Below are 18254 nucleotides of genomic sequence, written 5' to 3'. Positions count from 1 at the left end.
AAATGTGAACACACGTAATATGTGTATCTGGGGGTAGGCAAATCCCCACGAGATGGTACAGTTTCAACGAGACTCCTATCGACTTTCTCGGTGAAGCAACTGTAACTGGTGTTTCTCAGCAGCAAAATGGTGCGCCATCTCACTGGCATAACTTGGCACGCGACTGGCTAAACGACGTTGTACCCCACCGCCGGATTGGCCGCAAGGCGCTGGATGACAGAGCTAAATTTATACGATCTTCATGTTCACACACGATCTGACCGCCATCGATTTTTGCGTTTGGGGGGGGGGGGTTTATAAAAGATGATGTGTATTTGTCTCCGCTACCAGGTGATCTATCCGACTCCAGAAACAGCACTGTTGCAACAATTACTGTAGACATAATGATCCAGGTTTTGGAAAAACTCGCCCATCGACTCGATATGTGACAATGGTGCTCATATTGAACACTTTTCTTAAAAACTGTTAGAGTTCCTCTTTAATTTGACGTATTATTTATAATTGTGAGTTAAATGTAATAAATGCTACAAAGCCTTAAAACCAGTATATTCATTTTGAAACACTCTGATTAATAAGAACAATAAGGGACCTAAGACTGAACCATGTGGGACACCATTCTTGCTAGAGGGCACTGTTGATTTTTGCTGACTATCTGTACAGTTAATTTCAACCTTCTGCAAATATGAATTAAACCATTTGTGCACTGTCCCACTCCTACCACAATACTTAAGCTTACCTAGAACAATTTCGTGATTGACACAATCAAAAGCCTTTGAGAGATCACAAAATATCCCAATGGCTGATGTTCGGTTATTCAATGCTTGTAATATTTGATCGGTGAAAGCATATATAGCGTTTTTTTTGTCGAAAAGCCTTTCTGGAAACGAAATTGACATTTTGTCAGTACTTCATTTTTCAAATATGTGATGCTGCTCTTGAATACATTACTTTTCAAGAAGTTTGGATAAAGCTGTCGAAGTGAGATTGGGCGATAGTTGTTTGCATCAGACCTATTCCCGTTTTTATGCAATGGTTTAATAACCACGAGTAGGCGACGAGTTGTTGAAAGTCAACCCCACGTCACGCAACGTGAAAGTTAGAGGGTTGCTGTGTACAGCAGGATAGGCAGCGATCCGTGACAGCAAGGACGGGATAAACTCTGTGCTCGATTCCACTCGTCAGCTTTGAGCAATGATGTCATACCAGAGGCGACGCCGCTAGATAGAGACCATCTTTGAAAGTAGCGGAAGAAATTCGTAAACAAAGGAATATAGCGTACGGTAAAATTAAAATCACTGCGGTTACATGTGACACATCTTCAGAAAGACGGAAACCGAATTTCGAAAACAGTTTTTCACTGTCACTAGCGGAGTTAGATGTGGCGTCTGGAAGACAGTTGATCCGGTTTCTGATTGTCACCTCACTCGTTATTTCTTTTCACTTAAATATTACAGACAGGTAGCTCCATGCTCAGTCTAATATTTCTTTTTCTCCTTCACTAACCATACTAACCGATTATTTTGAAAACAAGACGTAACTTGACAAACCAAGCACGTTTCAAAACCGGTTACGTTTACACGGAAGCGAAAATCGGAAAACCGGCAACTAGAAGCGGATTTCGAGAATCACTTTGGAAGTGTTTACATGACCACCCAGTAGCGGTATTGAAAAATCGGTATACAATATCCAGTTTTGGGATCTCCATGTAAACGGGGTGAATCACAGTTCACGCGAGTATTTACTTAGGCACAAATTATATCGAAACGAACTGAAGATAGTGGAAATAATTAAAAACAAAACCAAAGAGAAATAAATATGCGTGAAATAAATTACTATCGTAAAAGATGCGACTAAGAAAAGCACCGAGAATCTTTAAATAAAATTCGTTACAGTATAGTGCGTGAAGTCTTCATATTATAAAATAGCGTTAATTTGTATTAATAATTATTGAATCTAAAGGGCTACCGCTCGAAAGTGGGGGTTTCGGAGCGAGGAGAAACTAAAATGCAACACAACTACGGGAAAACGAAATAAATAATAACGTATATGGAACAGTAGCACGAAATGTGGAGAAACCGACACAGAAATCCGAAAACAAAAGCCAATACACATATAACGAAATTCACAAAATGTAACAAGTATTGGAATCGATAACTAGAATTGACCGACCTACATTCGTTAATACTGGTCACCGATCCCAAAATCAGTTACTTTTTCGCAGAAGCTCAGAGAGCAATTACGGGTGCACACACCTGCTGCAAAAACGATCTAAATAATGAACCGTGCAATGCTTGGATTCGGTAACTAGAATAGACCTCTTGTATAGCCTATTTGTAGTTACCGATTCTAGTATTTGTCACTTTTCCCAGCGTTTTAAAGAGGAAAAATTATAAAAGCAGAAATCCTATTACATTTCAGTGGACACATCTGTCGGAAAAACGACCTACATAATGAACGATGGAAATGTTGGAATTGGTTGGTTGGTTGGTTTGGGGAAGGAGACCAGACAGCGTGGTCATCGGTCTCATCGGATTAGGGAAGGATGGGGAAGGAAGTCGGCCGTGCCCTTTCAGAGGAACCATCCCGGCATTTGCCTGGAGTGATTTAGGGAAATCACGGAAAACCTAAATCAGGATGGCCGGACGCGGGATTGAACCGTCGTCCTCCCGAATGCGAGTCCAGTGTCTAACTACTGCGCCACCTCGCTCGGTAGAAAATGTTGGAATTGATAGCAAGAATTGACTTATATAGGAGGTCACTCCTAGTTACAGATTCCAACCATTAGATGGTTCATAATTTTATGTGTGTGTGTGTGTGTGTGTGTGTGTGTGTGTGTGTGTGTGAGAGAGAGAGAGAGAGAGAGAGAGAGAGAGAGAGAGAGAGAGAGAGAACTCGGTTTTTGTAGGATTTTAGAGGATCTTATTGATCGCTGGACTACTGCAAAGAAGTAACAAATATTGTAGGCACCGATTCCAATCTTTTTTTTTCTTTTCGATTATAGTGAAGAGAATAAAATCCTGTAACACTGTAGTGCAAAAACTCGTTGCGAAAACGGTCTAAATAACAAACCGTCGAATGGCTGGAATCGGTAACTGGAATTGATGTATATAGCTTAATTCTAGTTATGGATTCCAGTATGTGTTACTTTTTATGAATTTTCGTTGCTTGTGTATTGCTGTGTCTTCTAGGATTTCTGTGTTGGTTTCTCCACATTTTATGCTACCATTCTTTTTATGTTTCATATATGTTATTGTTTCTTTCAATTTTCCCGTTGTTGTGTTAAATTTTAGTTTCTCCCACTTTCCTGCTATAGTTCCCTTAATTCAATAATAATAATTATTATTATTTATTATTATTATTGTTATTATAAATTAACGCTGTTTCTGAATATTTCTTCTGCACTATAATGGATGTAAAGGTTCTCTGTGTTTTTCTCCCTCGCATAAATTAAAATAATTTATTTCAGACACACACATTTTTCTGTTCTTACTTTCATTACCTTCATTTCTTTTCTATATAATTCGTGGCTAAGTAATTAATCACGTGAACTGTGATTGTTATTTCATCGCAAGCCATATTCTTTTGTTTACGAATATGATGGCTGCTTTCAAAGATTGCCTCTGTGTATAGTTTTTGCCTTAGGTTTGACGACATAGCTCAAAGCTGACGTTTAAGAGTCGGACGCTAGAATTGACCCCGAGGACATCCAAGTTGCCGTGCAGGGAAACCGAGAGAGATTTTGATTTTCAATCATACAACTAAAAAAGGATACGCACTATTGATAGACAGCAAGGCCAATGATAGACTAAAACAATCTATACACCCACAGCACTATCGGCTATCACCAATCCCTGTTTTAGTATTTCTTACTTGCAGTTGAATTTAATGCGTGTTACCATTTCTTGTTTTTGTGCTGTGTGCTGTTGTGATTTTTTCTAATTAAAGAAAAAGAAAACCGATTTTTATCCATTCGCAAACGTTATGATAAGTCAAAAATATGTACGCTCTGCTACAATAGCTCAATTACCTGTCAACAGCTATGTTTACTGTTAGCACTGAAGTCGTTATTTGGAGGCTTATTAAACTTTGGAGTGGCAATGTTTCAGTATTTCACAAGGCAGCGGAGCGGTAAATAGCATTACATTAAAATCGGTGCATAAAAATACAGTGTTTACTCTCCCTAGTATCACTCAGGAATATTCGTCCCGTAGTTTACTCGGTCAGCCACCGTGTACGACAAATACCATTTCTCACCATGCGTGTGCCGTTGCTAATGTTAAACACCAGAAATCTAGCGCCTCTTTGTATTTGGCGGGAAGCCTTTCCAACAGGATTGGTCGTATTCTGCGGGAGTATAATTTGAAATGCGTTTTTCTACCGCCATCTAAGGTTAGAGCGCTTGTGGGATCCGTAAAGGATGGTGTTGCTTGTGTAGGTGTGTACCGCATTCGCTGCACTTGCTTCATGTGTCAGACTATCGGGACTGTCGAGGGTCGGTGCACTGAGCACAAGCGTCACACACGCTCGCAACAGCCGAGCGTATCTGGTATTGCAGAATATTATCTTGGTCGTCCAGTAGAAAATACAAAACGGAGATTCCTGCAAGTTCTTCTAACTACTGTGGTAGTCTTACTAAGAAGGAAACTGATATTAAATTAATAAGTGACATTACCTTTAGAGATGAAGATTTTTGCTTGAATTCTGGATGAGGTGTTACTCTCCCCCTGGTCAAACAACAGAGATGATGCTACCTCACCCGTTGGTTATTAATATTCACTGTCGATAGCTTCTGACATTGCTCGTCTTTTGTTTTCTTGTAGCTAGTGTTGAGAGAGAGAGAGAGAGAGAGAGTGATCTTTAGGCATATACTCTGCACAATGGCATATACTCCTTATGACGAGGTTTTAAATTTAACTTGTCTTGCTCAGCGCCATATAATGACAGGGCGTTCACCATTCGAAATATCGGCGGTTGTCAAAGGCGTCACCTGGCTGAAAACAATGTCTTTGAAACGTCCCGGCAGATTAAAACTCTCTCATAGCGTCTGCCAGTGGAATCTGTTGAGCATCTCCGAAGTGCTCTCGTGAAGAAACGCGCCATTCTTCGTTGGATCTCTTCCATCTCTTGTACCAGTCCTACCAGGTAAGGGGCCCAGACTGTTTGACAGTACTCAAGAATCGGACGAACAAGTGTTTGGTGGCATCTGCTTGTCCTACAGTAAACATTAAGCGGTCATTCCGCTCTTTATGGTTACTCCTAGGCAGTTAATTTTTCCATCGATTTCTCACCAGAATTGTAACTGTACAGCAGTGGATTTCTTTTCATATGAATGTCCAAAATGTTACATTTACTTGCGTTCAGTGTCACCTCCTCCCACTCTTTTGTGAGTACCCACCTGGCTACCACGGGGCCCCAGCTTTTGCAACATTACTTCCTTTCCGTGAGGCATGTTTATACTTCCACTATCCCTTTCGCCCTCTGCCTCCCCACCTGATGGTTTTCTTTATGCTGACCCTGCTCGGACCTGATTTATGATAGGGCCTCGAGTTTCCACTTCTGACCTATTGTACAACTTTTCATTAAATAAACATACGTGGGTTGTACCAAAAGTAAGGTTCCCAATGAGCTACAGCCTCGAGGGAAGCTGCTAGGCTAAATCCGACAACAGTACCGTGCGCAATGGTTCCCCCGCTCTCGGTGATTCGCTACGTCGCTCAGTGTTGGCTTGGCAACCGTCAGAGATGATCGCCGCTCCCGTCAAGTGCGAGGTTCGAGCAGTAATCCGGTTTCTCCACGCAAGGAAGTTACTGCCCGTGAAGATTCATCGGCAACTGACTGAGGTTTACGGTGAAGGGTGCTTGTCCGTTCGGCACGTCCGAAAATGGTGCAGGGCTTTTGCTGAGGGTCGCTCGGAAGTTCACGATGAAGAACGGAGTGGAAGACCGCCGGTTTCGGATGCGATTGTCCGGCTCAACAGTGTTCTGCTCAGAGATCGAAGGGTCACTGTCCGTGAATTCTTTGAACGCATTCCTGAAGCTTGGTTCAAATGGCTCTAAGCAGTATGGGACATAACTCCTAAGGTCATCAGTACCCTAGAACTTAGAACTACTTACACCTAACTAACCTAAGGATATCACACACATCCATGCCCGTGGCCGGATTCGAACCTGCGACCGTAGCGGTCCGCGGTTCCAGACTGTCGCGCCTAGAACCGCTCGGTCACCCCGGCCGGCTCCTGAAGCTTCCCACAGCACAATTGAAAGAACTTTAATAGAAACGTTGGGTTATCGCAAGTTGCGTGCTCGCTGGGTCCCGCGGATGCTGACTGACGGACACAAGGAGCAATGCCTTGACCGTGCTCGCAAGGTTCTTCAACAGTGTGAAGGGGAGGCAACAAGGAGAAGTTGTTGGACTCTATCGTCACGGCAGGTGAAACGTGGGTGTTTCATTACACCCCCAAAACAAAACAACATTCGCATCAGTGGCGTCACTCCAGGTCACCGCCACCAAAGAAATTCAAACAAACGCTGTCACGGGAAAGGTTATGGCGACTATGTTTTGGGATCGGAAGGGAGTTCCCCTCATCAATTTTATGCAACTGAGACGACAATAAACTCAGACAGATATTGTGAAACGTTGACCCAACTCCGGCGAGCAATCCAAAATCGCCGGAGAGGACGACCGACAGAGGGAATAGCGCTTCTTCGCGACAACGCTCGACTGCACGTCGCTCGTCAAACAGGAGCTTTTGAAGAAATTTGGGTGGACTGTTATGCCCCATTCCCCGTACAACCCGGACTTAGCCCCTAGCGATTATTACCTCTTCCCCAAGCTAAAAGAACACTTAGGTGGCAAACGCTTCAAGAGCGACGATGAAGTCCAAGCAGAGGTCACACGCTTCCTCAATGGGTTGGCGAGAGACTTCTTCGACTTAGGAATACAAAAGCCGGAGCACCGCCTTCAAAAGTGTGTCGAAAAGAAATGGAGACTATGTTGAAAAATAGACAAAAGTGTAAACTTTTCAACGATGGATAAATTCATAACAGTAAACAATGTTTTCTATTTGCAAAGAATATGGGCACCTTACGTTTGGTACAACCCTCATATGGTTCCCATTGTTAGGTTTGACTTGCCACCAATTTTCAAAACTCTCAAGAAGCGCAGTTCATGCAGGGGAGGTCACCCAACGTGATGTGTGCTCCAACTTTGTGCCTTTCTATCTGTACACCCTTACCTTTAATACAGTAACACACCCAAATCCCAGCACAGCAGCCGTCCCCTTGTGGGGGATCGTCAAGTACCCACACAGTGGTAGCCCACCCTCGACCGTGCCTGAGCCTAGAACTCCCCTTGTATGCCAAGAAATACGTGCCTACGCAGAGACTCTGAGCAGTGCATTACTGGCCCCCACAGGGGTAGCCTCTGGTCAGGTTGGGTGGCACTGTGATTGCAAATTAAGCAAATGAAGTTACCTCCTGCTGGTGCCCGTATGGCCCCAGCAGTTTCTATGGCAGGAAAGTTCGTTTAAAGCTGAGAGCTACCACCCTAAAATATACTCTTCTCTCGCTGCAGCATGGAGGAACGTGAAGCTAAGGGGCAAGCACAGAAATACTCACCACAAAACTTGGTTTGTATGAGGACTGATGGCGATTCCTTCTGGGCCACAAAGCCCTTGTTCTTTTTCTGGGCCACAAAGCCCTTGTTCTTTTTGGAGAACTTACAAGACAAGTTTGGGGAAGTGGCAACCATCTCTAAAATGAAAATTGGGTCAGTTTTGATCAAAACAGCATCCCCTGCCTAGTCACAAGCATTGCTCACTTGTAGCAAGCTGGGTGACATACCAGCGACTGTCACTCCCCATAACAGTCTAAAGGGCATCATTTTCCACAGAGACTTGCTCTTACAATCTGATGGTGAGCTACACGCCAACTTGTAGCAATGGTGTGTACACTTTGTCCATCATGTACATAGTGGGCAAAAGGACAATAGGATTGCTAGTAGCGCCTTCATCTTGGCCTCTGAGGCCGATTCATTGCTTGAAAAGATCAAAGTTATGGCATACCAATGCGATGTGATATTATGAATCCCCACATGTAGTGCTTCAGGTACTTGAAATTTGGGCAAATGTCTTCACGTTACCCCATCTGTAGAGATAACGGACGAGCGCTGCATGGGAACACTCCCTGTGCACTCCCCTCCCCCCCCCCCCCCCCCCCCCAATCTGTGTCAACTGTGAAAAACAACATTCTATGTGCTTGCCAGATTGCACTGTTTTCCAGAGAGAAAGGAAAATACAGCAAGACACTGGACAAACTCAGTTACCAAGAGGCCAAGAAGTAGTATGAGCAGTTGCACCCAACATGTCAGATAATGTCACGTACTACAGTTATGACGACATCGCTCCCTTTGGTGATGGCACTCCCACCCATTACACCTCCTACAGTTGGCCGTCAAGACCACTCTACCATTCCTGCCCGCCTGATTGTTGGGATCTCCCCTCTTGCTGCTTCCCACACATCTACTCTGGGATCGATGGCTTCCCAACCATGAGGGACATTAGTCCCCACCTCCCATCTGGAGACAAATCACTTTCCTCCAGGTTCTCTCGCCAGGGAGGGGTCTCTCAGGACACTTCCTTTCAAGGTTTCCACCTGTCCACAACTGGACACCAGCCAGTGTCTGAAGGAGCCACAGGCTGCTGGTCGCAGGGCTTCACAATTGTCATCATTACCAAAATGCTCTAAGGTGAGGAAAGACAAGCAAAAGTTCTCCAAGAAGGAGAACATTCTGGTGGACCTCATGCCACCAGATCCCACTTGTTCCACTCCTGCAGACCAGGCGAATGTTCTGGCAGTCCCTGAGGCCCTGGTACGCACCATACAAAGGAACCCCTCAACCAGTGGCAGCAGGTGACCCTAAGGCATAACTTGTCCCCTTGGTCCCTCCGTAGCCTCACTATACATCGACAACATTAGTCTCCAGTGGAATTGTAGCGTTTTTTCCCACCACCTGGCTGAACAACAACATCTTTTAAGCACCTGCCTTCTGCATTGCCATTCAGCAGACTTGGTTTCCAGCAACACACGCCCCAGTCATTCATGGATACTGCGGATATTATAAGAATTGTGCTGCCTATGACGGAGTCTTGGGCAGAGTTTGCACATCTGTTCTAGACATTCTATATAACAAACTTGTACCTCTCAATCGACCTTTAGAAGTTTGGCTGTTCTGGGTAAGGGGATTTCAGGATATTATCATCTGCAGTGTTTACCTCCCTCCTGATGGTGAAGTGTCTCAGAATGTACTGTTTGCAAGACCTTTCCTAATCTTGAGTGATTTCAGGGACTTGTGGGATGGAACCAAGGTCACTGGCTGTGGTTTAAAGACCTCGAAAATTTACTGGCACAATTTGCTATTTCCCTCTTGAACGCTGGTACCCCCACACACTTAAGTGTGATGCACAGAATATGCTCGGCCATTGACCTTTTTCCATTTGCAGCCCTTGTCTTTTCGCATCCATCCACTGGAGGCTCTACAGTGACCTGTGTGGCAGTGACCACTTCATGATCTTCCTGTCCCTGCGTCCCTTGATGCCTGTCCAGATGGGCTCTCAACAGTACTGACTGGGATGCTTTCGCCTCTGCTATCGACCTTGGTTCCCCGCCACATGGAGATATCGATACGGCAGTCCATCATACAACTGCCATTCTTTTGGCAGTTGATTTAGCGATCCTCTTTTCCTCGGGCCTGGCCTATCCGAAGACAGTAACTTGGTGGTCCTCAGAAAACGCAAAAGCTCTTCAAGATCAGAGGTGGGCTCTCCAACGTCATAAGCAGCACCCATCAATGGAGCATATCATTACCTTTAAGCACCTCCATGCCCAGCTGTGCTACCTAATAAAAAGATGGAAGTTAGAATTCTGGTAATGGTACATTTCAACCATCGGATTATGAATACCAGACACCTGCTGGCATACCTGGTATTATACTGAATGGTACTATCTACACTGACCCAGACGCCAACGCTGAACATTTTGCTGTGTACTATGCTCAAACCTCAGCGTCTGATAATTATCAACCTCCATTTCATGCCCTAAAACAGCGGTTGGAGCGAAAGCAATTATCTTTTACTATACACCTTATAACGTTCCATCAGTGAGTGGGAATTTGTCAGTGTCCTAGCCCACCGTCCTGATACAGCCCACAGCCAGACTGCATCCACAACCAAATGATGAAGCACCTACTGGTGGATGGTCAGTGCCATAGCTTTGCCATCTTTCGCTCATCGCAGTGGTGAGAAAGCATCATTGTCCCAGGACTGAAACAGGTTAAGCATCCTCTAGTGATGGACAGTTATAGCGCAATATGTCTCACCAATGTTCTCTGTAAGTGGCTTGAACGCGTGGTGGGCTGGTGGCTGTCTTGGCTACTTGGGTTCTAGTGGCTCCATCCCAGGGTGGTTTTGGACAAGGCCGTTCCACTGCTGATAATCTGGTTTACGTGGAATTGGCCATCTTAACAGATTTTGCCCAATGTCAACACCTTCTTTGACCTGCAAAAGGCTTATGACACCACTTGGTGACACCACATCATTGCTACGTTACACAAATGGGATCTTTGGGGTCCACTCCCGATTTTCATCCAGAACTTCCTGTCACACTACATTATTGCTTCAATTTTGCGCTTACTACAATACCCCCCCCCCCCCCCCGCCCCATATCCAAGAGAATGGGATTCCACAGGGCTCTGTACTGTGTCCCTCTCTTTCTAGTAGCCCTCAATGGTCTAGCAACAGCTGTGGGGTTCCCAGTATCACCCTCTTTGTATTCTAACGACTTTTGCCTCTACTGTTTCTTCTCTTGTGTGGGTCTCACTGACCTTCGACTGCAAGGTGTCATCTGAAAGGTGCAGGCATGGGGCCTCACCCATGGTTTTCGATTTGCACCACCAAGACTTGAGCCATACACTCTTGTCAATGTCGTACCATTCACCAACAACCAAAACTTTACTTTGATGACCAACTGCTCAGTGTGGTGGAGACTTGTCGCTTTTTGGGACTGTCTTCGGTTCTCAGTTCACATGGATTCCCCATCTTCACCATATTAAGTGAATGTGCTGGCAGCACCTTAATACACTTCACTGCCTTATTAACACTAGCTGGGGTGCAGACCACACCACACTACACTTCTGCAGCTTTACAAAGCCCTGATATGACCCCACCTCAGTTATGAGAGTCTGGTTGGTTGGTTGGTTGGTTGTTGTGGGGAAGGAGACCAGACAGCGAGGTCATTGGTCTCATCGGATTAGGGAAGGACGAGGAAGGAAGTCGGCCGTGCCCTTTGAAAGGAACCATCCTGGCATTTACCTGGAGCGATTTAGGGAAATCACGGAAAACCTAAATCAGGATGGCCGGACGCGGGATTGAACCGTCGTCCTCCCGAATGAGAGTCTGGCATATGGCCTGGCACCACCTTCGGCATTGCAGATACTGGATCTGATACACCCCTGTGAGGTTCAACTTGTGACAGGAGCCTTCAAACTACCCCTCTGAACAGCTCATTCGTGTAGGCTGGAGTTAATCCATTATGGATCAGGTGCCAACAACAGCTTGTCAATTATGCTGCTCACATTCGCAGTTCACATAAGCATCTGGACTATCATCTCCTCTTTCCAAACACGCTAATCAATCTCCAACAATGGCGGCCCCAATTAGGGATTACGATCGCAATTCACATCCGACCTATCTTCTCTCAACTTCATTTGTTTCCTCTTTCACCTCTCCTCTGGACTCATTCCCATACACCTCTAAGGTGCATCTCTTCAACACATCTTCGTCGTGATCTATCACAAGGTCCAAAAGACTCGGTTCATCCAGAGGCACTCTGCCGCCAATTTTTCTCCATCCTTGGCACATCCCATCGTTCAGAAGTAGTCTATACTGGTGGTTCGATGGTTGCTGATTGTGTAGGTTTTGCTTATACTAATGTGGGGCATACTGGACTGCTCTCACTGTCTGATAACTGGAGTGTTTTCACTATGGAGTTGGTAGCCATCTTCTACTCTTGAGCATATCTGTTGCAGTACTGATGGATCCTTTCTCTTCTGCAGTGACTCCTTGAGCAGTTTGCAAGATCTTGATCAGCCAGCTACACTCACCTCCCCCTGGTCATTTCTATCCAGGATTCCCCGTATGCTCTTGAACAGTGTGGATGCTCAGTGACATTCGTTTGGACCACTGGCCATGTCAGGATCGTGGGAAACGAACTCGCTGATAGCCTGGCCAAACTGGCTACCAGTAACCCAACCCTTGAGATTGGTATTCTCGAAACAGACCTCCAATCTGTATTATGCTGTGAAGTTTTAGGTGCGTAGAATGTGGAATTTCCGTCTCTTCGTCGGCCGTAAGTAGCTGACTCGTGGTCATCTCCTTCATAGCGAGGACCCAATCCACTGTTATTGTGGCTCCCGTTTCACAGTGGTCTACATTTTGCTGGACTACCCCAACCTAGCAGCCCTGTGGCGGACTCTTAATCCCCCTGACTCGCTACCCCTGGTGTTGGGAGATGATACCCCAGTGGCTGACATAGTTTATTTTATTCATGAATCAGGGTTTTTCAATTCTTCTGAAGGGAGGGCTGCAGGGCTGCTTAATCTTATTGGCCCATTGAGGTGTTGGCAGAACACTCTGTTGCCTCTTCTGGCCCAGACCAAGCTGCAGCCGTGGTGGTCGAGTACAGTCCTCATCCTACCTGCTCAAACTATCCTTCCCCCTTTCTCGCATGGTCTGTTAGACTTGTTCATCTTTTGTCTCTGTGTGCTTCTCTTGCCATGTCTGGTTTGCTAGTCTTCTCAAGGCAGTCTCTTGTAAGTGGCTGTAAACAGCCTCATGGATCATCTGACGTTATCCACTAATCATTAAAACAAACTATAAACTTTAATGATCCTTTCACTCTTTCTTGAGGTACTCTTGAAATTACCTTTACATCTGCTGATTTTGTTCTGTTAAGAGCATCATGTTGTGTACCGCCTGCAAGGAAGCCTAGAATCCTGTCACAAGTCTGGTATGGTACTCGGTAATCTTGTACATGCCTTCCTGAAGTCAGATCAACCTGAGTTTCAATGTCAACAGTGCTGTGAATCTTATGGAGGAACAGAGTAAGCTGAGTTTTGCAAGATCTCTGTTTGCAGCATCCATGTTGATTTTTAAAGGAGGAGATTTTTGTTCACTGAAAATGCCACAATACATGATCAGAAAACGTGTTCTGTATTTCTACAGCTGATTGTCATCAACGATATAGACCTATAATTATGTGCATTTGTCCTATGACCCTTCTTGAAAATGCGAATGACCTGCGCTTTTTTCCAGTCACTAGGTACTCTTCAGTGCTCCAGCGATCTACGGTATAATCTTTCTATAAAATGCAGTCAAATGAAAACTGAACACACTCCACTCTGGGACCATGGAATGATTCCAATCAGTTATCAGCACAAACGTTAACACATTTACCCCACTAGGAGACGAGATGATAAACTTTTGTTTCGTAGAATGTTGTCAGCCCCTGACTGATGCACAACCATTCTGACACTCGCACTTCTTCGTCCAATTGAAACCGACACCCACGCGTGTCTTTCATTGAGTCGTAAATGTAAGAAAATCACACGGTGAAAAATTAGGGCTGTGTGGAGGATCGTGTGAAGAGTTGCCCTTACTTGATTGGCAGTGTGAGGGTAGGCTCTCTCTGGTCTACAGTCGTACAGACCTGTCTGTTCGAGGACAAATGGATTGATGACCTAGTAGGTTGGTCCCTTTAACCATCCAGCCAAGTAACCAGTGTCACCTGTCAGTCCCTGCACCATTCACCAATCCTCCGCTGGTCCTCCTGCAGTGAGATGCAGTTTCCTGACGTCGGTACCTTCTTACAGACAACTGCACTTTCTGCGAACAGCCTCATGGAGCAGCTGACGTTAGCAGGAAGATTCCGTCCGACAGCATTCTGACAGCCTGATGGCAAATGGTAAAGCCAGCAGTGGAAACATCCCACTTCAGTTAAGTCGCGACGAACACCACCTCGTACTGCAGGTATCCTTCGCTTGTCGAGTTCCTCGAGGGCGGAACCACACCCGATGCGCGATGCTACGGAGACACTTTGCAGAAACTGTCACGTGAAATGGAATCGAAACACCCGGGAATGCTGTCGGACAGAATCGTCCTGTCGCACGATAACGCCCACCCCCCACACTGCCAACTGAATGGAGGCTATGCTTCAGCGATCTGATTGGGTAACGCTGCAACATCATCTGTACTGTTGGCGCCCCGGTGGTCTCAGTCTCCTACGGTGGACTGGAGGCCGAGCAGTGACCTCTCCTGTTGTCAGGGTGCTAGGAAATGATTGTGGGCGCGTCAGAAACGCCAAAGAAACATTATAAATTCATGACACCTTTATTCCTGCCGAGTACAATGTGGCCCGCGTAGCACAGGCTGGCTGAGCTTGGTGATATCAACGACCTTTCCCGAGTCCTCGCTGACGGAGCAATGACACCAGCTCCGGGTAGCACCAGTCTTGCTAGCGCAGCGCCGCGTGCTGTGACGTAGCAGTGGAACGCCCTTACTTCGGCCGCGCGTGGCTGGTGGTGCCCGGCTGGCCGGCCGGCTCGGCTGCGGACAGCAGGCTGCTGCACGTAGGAGGCTCCGGGTTGGAGTCCCCGGCGCTGTCGGCACCAGAAGCGTTCTCGTAGTGCGGAGTGTACTCTATCCCACCCCGTCTTCTTCCCTGCTCCTCCTGGTGGCTCGTCCACGGTGGACGGGCGGAACGGGCTGCAGTCCCCCAGTGTCGTCGGCTCACTCGGTTGTGACGGCAGATGCACAGGGCCTAGGCCCCGCACAATCTCGACGACGGCTCACTGATGTGGTCAGCATTGGCAGCGAGCAAGCCTGCCACAATGTCTGCTAATCCCGGGTCGATGTATGACAGCGGCAGCAGAGGAGACTAGAGCTGGTACTATCCCATCACGTCTGCTGCCGGATGGGCCGCCCTTACTGGAACAACTCCTTAATAAAGATTAACATGTCGATCTCCGAGCTGAGCGCTACGCAGCGTCCCAGTACACATCTAACTGCAAATCTAACTGCGAGTGCCTTGCTGCTATCAAAGCTGGCGTATTTAAAGGAAGCACGAGCGACGTCCTGACGTCATGCTCGTTTGTAATCAACGCATTCGTTCCACTTACACTGCTGATTTATCTGTCGTTCTCGCCCCTTAGGTGTTCCTGCGACAGAGTTACGTGTTGTTACGGCAGACTTACGCGAAGTTATGAAATGCAGTACAGCTGACGCTATACCTCTGTCTAACACTCTACGAAAGTCTCCGTCGAACGCAAACCCGCGTGCTAAGCAATTCTCTCTCGCCTGTTGTGTGTAACCGGGCCACTGCCCCTGCGTGACGACACATTCTGATACATGTGCAATCCTCTTACTTCTCGGCTAACCTACTGCCTCCGGCTCTCGGTATAGGCAATGAAACTTTGACAGTATTCCACGTTTCCAACTCTTTACTATTCCGTGACACTACAGTACAGTGCAGATCTTTCACCGATCTTTGGCGACCTGAAGAAAGGCCAGTTTGTGAGACGAGGAAGTGAATCCGGTCCTCGGACCCATTGATGGCTTTCGTGGTGTGCTCGGCAGGGTACGGGGAGCTGGTGGCGTCGCTGCAGCGGCTGCAGCTGCTGCTGAAGAAGAGCGCCGCCGACGGTGTGGGGTCGGGCTCGGCGCTTGGCGCGCAGGTCGCAGCCGTGCAGACTCTGCTGCTGAGTCCGCAGTTCGGGCGCGCGCTCGCCGTCCACAACAGGGTGCAGCGCGCCGCCGCCAGGGGGCTCTGCCGGCCGCCCGCCGCCGACAACGCGCACGCCCTCTCCAGGGACGTAAGTATCAGCCAAAGATTCTCCACTCTAGCCTCCTCTCTCTCTCTCTCTGGGTCTCCCGGCCGGAGCATGGAGGTAGAATAAGGGGAGATGGCGCTACAGACTTACGCTGTACGTTGTTTTGAAGCCAGTGGGTGGGGCCTGCCGCCATCTTGGATTCCCCAAAACATTAGCAGACGAGTGTTTACAAATCTTTCGTGTTCGTTATTTCTGTCGTGTGCACGCGATATTTATTTTATATAGTAAATGTTACACTGTTTTAGTGAACAACACAGCATAAGGAACGCAACTTCAATCGTTTTTCTGGTCCTAAATGCATATCGATGCAGTAATACGACACCAAAATATGAAGCTTCTGGCCTCAGTACTGTAATTCCTTTTTGTTTATACAACGAATAACCGAGAAGAGAAGTGTGTGCTGTGAAAAGCGTGCTTTCATAATCCATTTCTGTTCACTTTCATTGTGTGTGTGCCGATAATTGATAAAGCGAGAACTCCAAAACAATGATTGATAGTTTACAGGCACCAATTTGTATTCGTTGCATTTTCAAATGTTCAGGTTTGCAAGAAACTTGCCTTATTTCCTTTGGTGTCCCATAGATGTATGCAGGGACGATACAAACAAGCCAGCTTTCATGTCAACAAAGTGAAAGGTTCGTTAAATTACGAAGGAAAAGAACGGAATTTAAGATTGTCAGGCCCATCGTAGTTTACACATCTACTTTGTTTTTAAATTGTACCTACCAAGTGACATTCAGTGTGGCAAATAACAGCAATTTACAGGTTAACACGACAACACAGTGATTAATATAATGATCTAAGTAGCCTGGACATTGATAAGGAACTTTGCTTTAACAAATATGTAAACCTTTAAGTACTCATAATTTAACCACTGTAACATGTGTTCCACAGATTTTACTGAAGATTTAATTAACTACATGAAGTTACACTACTTTTATATTAAATTATCGCATTTTAAAACATTAGTCTACATTTCCAGGATATTTATTGCCAGGACTTTTCAGTTACTTGGGAATAACCAAACAATGAAAACCAAGTGTATTGCTCACCTCCAGAGAGTTCTTCGCATTGGACTGATAGGAAATCTAAAGTCAAATCACAGAAATAAAACCATACTGTATTACTTCACAGTGCATCAGAATTTCAAGTATATATAAGAAAATAGCGATTAAATAAGACCACTTAGGGATGAAATGTGATTTGTTTAAACTTTAGACTACAATCAGAACGATTAGTACACCAGTAAGCGACGCAAGCCGGCATTTTTTTTATCAAAACACTTCACGACTACACGAAATCAAACTACCAGAAGCGAATGTTTTGGGGTAGCTAACATGGCGGATCTTGACTTGGGTCGGCTTTAAGTTTGTGACGTCATGACAACTCCTCTTATTTTTACCTCCATGGGCCGGAGGATGTTAAGTTCACCCAACGTGGATATGATGTGACGTCATTATGACGTATATACGCTTTAGTCGATTAACACACCTATCGACTTTTACGAACGTTCGAGATTCTAAACTGTCGTCAGCTAGTGGTTTGTTTTGACACGTGCGATTCTGATAACAGCTCAGTGTGGCAGCGTATATGTATTTCGCCAAAATAAAAGAGCTGGATATTAATAGAAATATTCCTGACTGTGGCCTTGAAAACACCACAGACAATATGTTTCGTAAAAAAGTGAAGTCTTCTTATGTCCCGACCAGATTTGATTGTGTGATTGTTGTGTTGAACGCTCACGCCGAAAACAATATTTATTTATTATCAATATTTTAGTATGGTTTCATACAATTGGTCTTGTCAGTACATATTACATTGTAGCAGCATACTCTTGCTGACCTTTTTTTTTTCTTAATTTATATAGCTGAAAGAGAACTTGTGCAAGTTTGTTAGCTAAGTAATTTATATGTCCATCTCAAGATACTCTTTTATCAACCATAATTCCAAGTAATTTTACACTCGGACCGCAGAGACAGGTACCGTAGTGTCCAGTAATGACTGGTGTGTAGAATGATTGAATTTCGAACTTAAAAAGAAAAATATGAGGCATTGTTGAAGAAAAATCGTCGACCGCAGATGAAATATGAGGGGAAGTAGATTTCTCAATGTAATCTTAACCAAAGGTTAGTGTCTTGACGCATCTAAAGATTTTGGCTGCTGAGTGCTTCTTCTCACCGAGTACGAATAACCGACGCACTTCAGTTGGGTCAGAAGTACATCAATTTGTGCTTGAGATTCACAATAACCACGCAATTGCCCGTTGTCATCGATGCTGAACTCTTTCAGATTTTCTCTCATTAGTCTCTCGAATG

At 45.6% G+C, this 18254-nt stretch overlaps 1 protein-coding gene across 1 annotated transcript in view; it reads left to right on the top strand.

Annotated features, from left to right (window-relative positions):
* Nucleotides 1–18254, top strand: part of LOC124550612 (protein PALS1-like) — a 570361-nt gene that overhangs the window by 484602 nt on the left and 67505 nt on the right. Inside the window, exon 6 of the mRNA XM_047125331.1 lies at nucleotides 15686–15921. Within this exon, the coding sequence (XP_046981287.1) occupies nucleotides 15686–15921 (236 nt within the window). The remainder of the gene's footprint in view (nucleotides 1–15685; nucleotides 15922–18254) is intronic.

The sequence above is a fragment of the Schistocerca americana genome, chromosome 9, assembly GCF_021461395.2.
Source record: "Schistocerca americana isolate TAMUIC-IGC-003095 chromosome 9, iqSchAmer2.1, whole genome shotgun sequence".
NCBI classification, from domain to species: Eukaryota; Metazoa; Arthropoda; class Insecta; order Orthoptera; family Acrididae; genus Schistocerca; species Schistocerca americana.
Note: the sequence above shows the minus strand (reverse complement) of the source record. Positions and strands in the feature narration are given on the sequence as shown.